General features: G+C 42.3%; 1 protein-coding gene across 1 annotated transcript; it reads left to right on the forward strand.

Moving 5' to 3' along the window:
• The first annotated feature begins 486 nt into the window (after nt 1-486).
• Nucleotides 487-1,211, forward strand: LOC122451145 (60S ribosomal protein L13-like). Its single transcript, XM_043483732.1, has one exon. The coding sequence runs from the start codon at nt 551-553 to the stop codon at nt 1,184-1,186; it is 636 nt and encodes a 211-aa protein (XP_043339667.1). The 5' UTR covers nt 487-550; the 3' UTR covers nt 1,187-1,211.
• The last annotated feature ends 7,649 nt before the right edge of the window (nt 1,212-8,860 follow it).

Below are 8,860 nucleotides of genomic sequence, written 5' to 3' on the forward strand. Positions count from 1 at the left end.
ACCTTTTAATCCCAGTCAGGTGTTTGTACTCACTTTTCTCTGCCTGCCAGCCCCAGGCTCCTCAGGTTTGGGCTTGGGTTTTTGTCTTTATAGGAAGTGTGTGCGAGTTTCTGAGCTAGAGATGGTTTCTTGTCAAGGTCTCCTTCTTGTTAGTGCCCTGTATGTGTTTTCTGAACCATCTCTCTGTGTTCTTGGCCTCTTGTTTCATTCTGGTCCTTTCTGTCTTGTTCTCGTTCCCCAGCCTGTAGGCCTCTTGCTGCTCTTTCTGATCCTTTGAGCCTGGCAGATGACTGCACTGGTCTTTGTACGCCTGGCTGGCCTGACTTTTATGACCAGAAGAATTATACTCCAATTAAAAAGTAAATAAAGAAAGAAAAGTAAACGAAACACCTGAGGGTAATATAGATGGCAATATCCAGAACTGATTACCAGCCCCACCCATCAGGTTTTCTCTGCTTACCAGCCTTCTCAGTTCACTGCCTTGAAGTCAAGAATCTCCTACTCGCTTTCCCGGCCGTGAGCCCTCGGAGGAGGCCTTTCGGCCTCAGCCATGGCGCCCAGCCGGAATGGCATGATCCTGAAGCCCCACTTCCACAAGGACTGGCAGCGGCGCGTGGCCACGTGGTTCAACCAGCCGGCTCGCAAGATCCGTAGACGCAAGGCCCGGCAGGCCAGGGCGCGCCGCATCGCCCCGCGCCCTGCGTCCGGTCGTCTCCGGCCGGTGGTGAGATGCCCGACGGTCAGGTACCACACGAAGGTTCGCGCCGGCAGGGGCTTCAGCCTGGAGGAGCTTAGGGTGGCCGGCATCCACAAGACGGTGGCCCGGACCATTGGGATCTCGGTGGACCCGAGACGCCGGAACAAGTGCGCGGAGTCCCTGCAGGCCAACGTGCAGCGGCTCAAGGAGTACCGCTCCAAGCTTATCCTGTTCCCCAGCAAGCCCTCGGCCCCCAAGAAGGGAGACAGCTCTGCTGAAGAGCTCAAACTGGCCAGTCAGCTGACTGGACCTGTTATGCCCATACGGAACGTCTATAAGAAGGAGAAAGCCAGAGTCATCACAGAGGAGGAGAAGAACTTTAAGGCATTTGCTAGTCTCCGCATGACCCGCGCCAACGCCCGGCTCTTTGGCATCCGGGCAAAAAGGGCCAAGGAAGCCGCAGAACAGGATGTTGAAAAGAAAAAATAAAGTGCTGTTGACAACTTATGATAAACCTGCAGTGTCCATGTGACCTTTGTTGTGTAAGGAGCCAGGGCCTGGGGGGACCTCCAGGGGGACCTGAGGTGTGTCTGACCTTTGTCACAACAGAGTTGTGAGGGAAGCGCTTTGGTACCTGGGAGGCTTGTGCTTAGTGAGTGTTCTTGTCTGGATCCTCCAGCCCAGGAGGTGCTGTGTATTCTTACCTGGGAATTTTCCATGGAAAGCCTACAGCAAGCCAGGTTTCCTTCTCTGGATGCACTTTGAAAACTAAGTGCTGCGATGGTTTGAATGATTGTAATATTCAGATACCCGTAGAGAATGATAAGGATGGGAAATACAAGTAGAGTGGTGAAAATAAGATAAAAAATGTGATGATGGCACCATGGATGACCGTCCTTGCATGATGCCTGGAAAGAAAGTGTGGGGGATGGGCCCAAGCCGCACTGTTACTTTTCTCTAGGGCTCCTTCAAGAGCTTTCCAGACCTTAATGACCAACTCGTGTTTGATAAAAACATCTCAGATCTTGATAACAAAAGAAAACCACCTGATTCTTGTACTATAGGAGGATTCTGCCAGTGCTCTGCCTTGAAAGTATGAAAGTTGAAGCTGTTACCATGAGACAAAGGACACAACAGATGATATAAACTATGAGGTGTCACGGATTTCTGTTTGTTTGACAGAGACCAATAGAAATTCTGTACTGCGATGATGATGTCTTACAGCTTGCAGTGGCTGTAAAATACAGTTTTACCGAAATGTTGTGTTTAATGATAAAGGGTTTTATAAAGCTTCCATTTTAAAATATAAATTTAAATTTTTGTTGTTGTTGTTTAGTCTCTAAGCTGTGTTCGACTCTTTTGTGACCCCATAGACTGTAGCCTTCCAGGCTCCTCTCTCTGGGATTTCCTAGGCAAGAATACTGGAGTGGGTTGCCATTTCGTCTTCCAGGGGAATCTTCCCAACCCAGGGATCGATCCCTTGTCTCCTGCATTGGCAGGCAGGTTAAAATTTAAATAAGTTAAAATTGAATAAAACTAAAAACTCATTTTCTCAGTTGCTCTAACCGTATTTCAAGTGCTCGGTAACCACAAGAGACATGCTCACTAAATAGAGGCATATTTCAGTGTGATTTACAACTTCTCACTGATATCATGCTGTGTATGAATGAGCTAAATTTGAAGCACCAAGGAAGGAAAATCTTACTCATGACATAGGAAAATTTTTTTCTATTTCTTTAATTTTGGATCTATGTGAAATGATGGATGCTTATGGGACTTCTTGTGATAACGATTTCATGGTGGATGTCAGCCAAATTGTGATGCTGTACATCTTAAACTTATGCAATTGTAATAAACTAGAAGAAAAAAGATAGAGGAAAAAAGTCAATAAGAAACAAACAAGTACCTATAGCCTAGAATTAATAAAAGCTGGCATTTGGAAAAAGTGGTATAGATTCTAAATAATTTGACGTGTATGGATTTTTGTAATTTTTTAATATATAACTTTGTTTATTGGTTGATTTACTTATGGCTGTGCTGGGTCTTCGTTACTACAAGGGCTTTTCTCTAGTTGCAATGAGTGGGGGCTACTCTTCCGTGAGGTGCTCGGGCTTCTCACTGCTGTGGCTTCTCTTGTTTCCAAGAGAAGGAAAACCCGCGCCCCGCGTCCGGTCCTCTCCGGCCGGTAGTGAGATGCCCGACGGTTTCCAAGCACAGGCTTTAGGGTGCCCGGGCTTCAGTAGTTGCAGTTCCCGGGTTCCAGAGCACAGGCTCAGTAGTTGTGGTCCATGGGCTTAGTTGCTCTGCGGCACGTGGGATGTGGGATCTTCCTGGACCAGGGATCAAACCCGTGTCTCCTACATTGACATGTGGATTCTTTACCCTTGAACTAGTAGGAAAGCCCTACATCTATAGTTCTGATGAATGTTTTCCTCACCTGGATATTTATGTGGTCAGGTTGCCTGTGAGCTTGTGTAATTGAGGAAGGAAAGTTTGTAATTGTATTCATGGAGGCTTCACCTGGCCTCGATTTTATCCCTATAAAATGCTGCTGCCTCTGGAAATGAGGAAGAGAACTCCAGGCTGTTCTAGTTTGAGATTTTTCTAACTTAAACTTTTAAATGTTCACATTTCTGCCACTTAGCCCACAAACACAAATGCACATCCCAGGGATTGTTAAGAACAAATAATTTTGATAAGAGCTCTTCAATCGTTTTTTTAACCAAACTCTTCACAATTTAATCTTGGGAATACAGATGCAGAAAAATAAGGGATTGGAGCCAGCTATGACTTTATCAGCCCCGATTGTCCAGAATTTGTTGTGGATTGTTCTTGGCAGGTATTTTTAGGCAAAATCTGTTTCTTAGAAAAACACATGGAGGTGCTCCCTTCTTGTTTCATCTACACAATTTTTGTTGACATTAATGTGACACTACATAAAAATAAGTAAACACAAAATACCAGCTAATAGCTGATAGCAGTAGAGACAGTAATTTACATAAATAGAATTTACATGAATTCTTTCTGCCACCTTCCAGCAAATAGCCATAAAGCATTCAGTTGTTGAAGCAGTTTAACTCATTGGAGGAAATCAGTTTCTCACAAAGGGGGCTGTTTTCTTTCCCACCTTTTGAGATTGAAGAGGGCTCTACACCACTCTTAAGAGAGGAAGTGATTCCTTTAAAAAAAGGCATGTATCTTGAAATGTAACAAATAAGGCATTTTTCAGATGGTAAAAGGCTCTTGGAGGATCATGACATCTTTGGAAGTATAATGCTCTGTTCATTACCAGCCACTCTGAAAGTGAGGTGAGGAAAGTCAAGTGTGCTGAGAAACTGTCTTGTAACCTGTCCCCATTTTCTTTGTAAAAAGTTTCTTTATCCTCATCCACACCATTGTTAAAAATCTAAAATGAAAGGCTTATCAGCATAAAGCAATACCTTCTGTGAAAAACACAAAGACCTTCATATTTTTATAGTAGCAATCATCTCAAATCAGAGAAATATGGAAAAATACAATTTTTCTTTAACAGCAGCTCAATATCATCAGCTGTATCTCTACAACTTTAGTTTTTTTTAAATTTAGTAATCTCTGGTAAAGATTTCAATAATAATAATGTAATAATTTCTTCATTATTGCAGGTGTTATAATTTAAAGTATTTAAGATTTGTTTCTATTAGACATGCTAAGTCATTCAGTTGTGTCCGACTCTATGTGACTTCATGGACTGTACCCTGCCAGGCTCCTCTGTCTATGGGATTTCCCAGGCAAGAATACTGAAATGAGTTGCCATTTCCTTCTTCAGGGGATCTTCCTGGCCCAGAGATTGAACCCACATCTCTTGGATTTCCAGCATTGCAGGCAGATTCTTTACCTGTTGAGCCATCAAGGAAACTGAGACATATATCTCTCCTCTATTCAAAGCATGACTATCATATAGGTCATATGCAGTTATTATCTGGGCGAATTTAGGCTATGGTTACATTAGATCTATGTGATACATAATGAAATTTAAAGACTGAACCCTAACCATTCAATATAATAAATTTGACTTTGTATTCATGTAATGTAGAAAAATTCAAAGTATTTACACCATTTGATTCACTCTGTCTCAGGATTAATTGTGATGTTGCTTAATTTCACATTCTGAATATCGTTGGTTGTGGTTTCATCTCTTAGTTTTATCTCCCCCAGGCCAGATTTTATATGAGCTGGAACTCTTGGGTTTGCTACTGTAGACCTAAATATAAGGGTAAAACGAAGCAGGTCTGAAATTGTCAAAGGCTGAGTTTATTTGAGACTAGCAGAGCAATTGCTTTTCACGACATGCAAGTGGTAGCAAGCCACAGGCGAGTCTGTTGAGGGTTTGGGGTAGGTTGTATTTATGGGCAGAGAACAGAAAGAAGGGTCAGTTAGAGTGTGTTAAAATCAAAACCACACAGAGACCAGCTTTGAAAATTTTCTGAGCGGACAGACCCAGTCCAGTCATACAAACAAAGCTCAGTTCAGCTTGTTTTGAGAGCCCAGCCCTACCTGGGTCGTTTCTTATTTATGCCTCTGGAGACCAGAAACAAACTTTCCCAAAGTTGATAGGGGGCAACCCCTGACCAACTCCATGGCATTTAAGAAAATGCCAGTATTGTCAATTGTCTATAAAGCAGGCGTTTACAGGAAATGTATCTCAGTCCTTTTTTTTTTTTTCTCCAGGGGACACATTTGTGAGATTTTCCATTTTGAATCCTCTGGTTCCATTTTATACTGAAATTCTTTTACTGCACCCACCACCATCGTCTTCAGTTTCAAAAATATACTGGCCTCCCCGCTTCTGCTCTTACTCATTTATAATATAATGTCCACATGACTTTCCACTTAACTCATAACAAAATCCCAAATCGTGCCCTGACCTGTAAGGGCTTGCGTGATCTGGCTCCTGCCTGATTCTTCAAACTTATCTTCTTATGTTTTCTCTTCGCTAACTAGTTCCAGACACATTTCCTGACTGCTGGTCACATGAACCATGCTTGTATAATCTGTTTTTTCAGAATATTTTCTGTTCACTCTGCCACAGAAAATACTCTTCCTGCAGACCTCCCATCACCTGCTCCTCATGTAATTTGTATCTATTTTTAGATGCTAGGTCAAGAAACCTGCAGTGGACCTGTGGTTGAAATAGCCCTTGTCACACCAATTTCTATGTTCATACTCTGCCATATTCTTCATGTCACTTATCTCTACCTGACATTATATACAATGCTTATTTGTTGTACATGTGTCATATGTATTTGTTTACTAGAATGTAAGCTCTATAAGGGCTCTAAGTATTTCTTAAATACTTTTTACTGTTGTGTTTCCATCGAATAAAACAGTGTGTACATGGGGAAGTTAGGAATGGAGAAACAGATGAAGGAGAGGAAGAGGAACAAACTGCCAGTTACTAAATAAATGAGTCATGGGTATAAAATGTACAGTGTAGGGAACAGAGTCAATAACTATGTATGTATACAAATAATCTTTGTATGGTGACAGACGGTAACGAGGCTTATCAAGGTGATTGTAAAATGTATAGAAATGTCAAGTCACGACATTGTGCACCCAGGACACAGTGTTGTCGACCAGTTATACTTCAAAATAGACAAACTCATAGAAAAAGAGACCAGATTTGTGGTTACCAGAGGCATGGGGTTACATGGGGGATTGGATGAAGGTGGTTAAAATGTATAAACTTCCAGTTATAAGATAGACGAGCACTAGGGATGTGATGTAAAACATGAAAAATGCAGTTAACACAGCTAAACGTTATATATGAAAGGTGTTAAGAAAGTAAGTTCTAAGAGGTCTCATCACAAGGAAACAAATGTTATTTTTCTTTTATTTTGTATATATTTATTTTGTATCCATATGAAATGATGGGTGTTTGCCAGACTTATAGTAATCATTTCATGATGAGTGTAAGTCAAACCATTAGATTGTATACCTTAAACGTATGTAGTGTGTTCATGCAGGCCTGCTCAGTCATGTCTGACTCTTTGCAACCCCATGGACTATAGTTCACCAGGCTCCTTTGTCCATGAGATTCTCCAGGCAAGACTGGAGTGGGTTGCCATGTCCGCCTCCAGGGAGTCTTCCTGACCCAGGGATCAATCCAAGTTTCTTATGTCTCCTACACTGGCAGGCAGGTTCTTCACCAGTGGTACCACCTGGAAAGCCCCCACAGCTGGGAGAGTAATCCACAAATCTATAAATTAATATCTCCCTCAGTTTTCCTGTCATGTGGACAAAAAAAGCTCATAGTCTACCCTAGGATGGGTACATTTGTTGCCAGACAGAATAGCATGTAGTCCTGGGCATTCAGATTCTGCAATGGCCACGGCACTGATCATAGCGTGAAAAGATGCCTCAGTGACAGGAGAGAACAATGGTGTGACTGTTACCATTGTCACCAAGCAATAAAGCTGTGGTTCTTGAATACTGCCACTGTCCAAATCTAACATGTACTAAAGTGCACCAACAATTATTTAATTATGAAGTTTCACATTAGTGTTACAATGAAAGTAAGTCAGAAGAAGAAAAAGTCACCCTTTGGATGAAGTAGGAGGTTTTAATTAAATGATGTTCACTTACAGGAGATTTGTGTCCGTAGCTGGGGATTTAAAATGAACAAAACGTGATCCCTTCTAAAAATGATTGCAGCTGAGGATAATGCCCTTTTGATAAGATGTGTGACAATTCACACATAACATTTTGCTTTTTGTGAGATAATTGGCATTGCTTTCAGTAAGGAAATATCAATTATTGGTTCCTTGCAAGGGGCTTCCCAGGTGGCTCAGCCATAAAGAATCCAACTGCCAATGCAGGAGATGTGGGTTCAATCCCTGGGTCAGTCAAGATCCCCTGGAGGGGGAAATGACAACCCATTCCAGTATTCTTGCCTGGGAAGTCCCATGGATAGAGGAGACTGGTGGGCTACAGTTTATAGGACCGAAATGAGTCCAACATGACTAAATGACTGAGCACACATACACAAAAACTTACAAGGCGTTAGCAAAGAAAAATTTATAAAATCCAATTCTACCTACAGGGAGTTGTAGCAAAAGAACAATTACTGTATATCACACCATTTCAGTTTTGGATCTTCAGAATGCAATTATAATCGAATTTCCACATTGTTAAAACCTGAATTTCCATCTATCATAACAATTTATGTAATTGTTATGGATATTTTTACTCCCAAAGCACAGATTTTGCAACAGAAATGGAAAGAAACTTCATATCACCTCATGATGCTACACTTAGTGGTGTAGTAGTGTTAGTCACTCAGTTGTGTCCGACTCTTTGCCACCCCATGGTCTGTAGCCCACCAGGCTCCTCTGTCCATGGAAATCTCCATGCTAGAATGCTGGACTGGGTTGCCATTTCCTTCTCCAGAGGATACACTTACCTAACTCTCAGTTCAGTTCAGTTCAGTTGCTGAGTCGTGTCCGACCCTGCGACCCCATGAATCGCAGCACGCCAGGCCTCCCTGTCCATCACCAACTCCTGGAAGTTACTCAAACTCATGTCCATCAAGTCTGATGCCATCCAACCATCTCATCCTCTGTCATCCCCTTCTCCTCCTGTCCTCAATTCCTCCCAGAATCAGGGTCTTTTTCCAATGAGTCAACTATTCACATGAGGTGGCCAAAGTATTGGAATTTCAACTTCAACATCAGTCCTTCCAATGAACATCCAGGACTGATCTCCTTTAGGATGGACTGGTTGGATCTCCTTGCAGTCCAAGGGACTCTCAAGAGTCTTCTCCAACACCACAGATCAAGAGCATCAATTCTTCCGTGCTCAGCTTTCTTCACAGTCCAACTCTCACATCCATACATGACCACTGGAAAAACCATGGCCTTGACTAGACGGACCTTTGTTGGCCAAGTAATGTCTCTGCTTTTTAATATGCTATCTAGGCTGGTCATAACTTTCCTTCCAAGGGGTAAGCGTCTTTTAATTTCATGGCTGTAGTCACCATCTGCAGTGATTTTGGAGCCCCCCAAAATAAAGTCTGACACTGTTTCCACTGTTTCCCCATCTATTTCCCATGAAGTGATGGGACCAGATGCCATGATCTTAGTTTTCTGAATGTTGAGCTTTAAGCCAACTTTTTCACTCTCCCCTTTC

The sequence above is a fragment of the Cervus canadensis genome, chromosome 12 (assembly GCF_019320065.1).
Source record: "Cervus canadensis isolate Bull #8, Minnesota chromosome 12, ASM1932006v1, whole genome shotgun sequence".
Classification (NCBI taxonomy): domain Eukaryota; kingdom Metazoa; phylum Chordata; class Mammalia; order Artiodactyla; family Cervidae; genus Cervus; species Cervus canadensis.

Excerpts from the sequence above, each read along its gene's own strand:
- LOC122451145 (XM_043483732.1), top strand. The coding sequence starts at position 551 with ATGGCGCCCAGCCGGAATGGCATGATCCTGAAGCCCCACTTCCACAAG.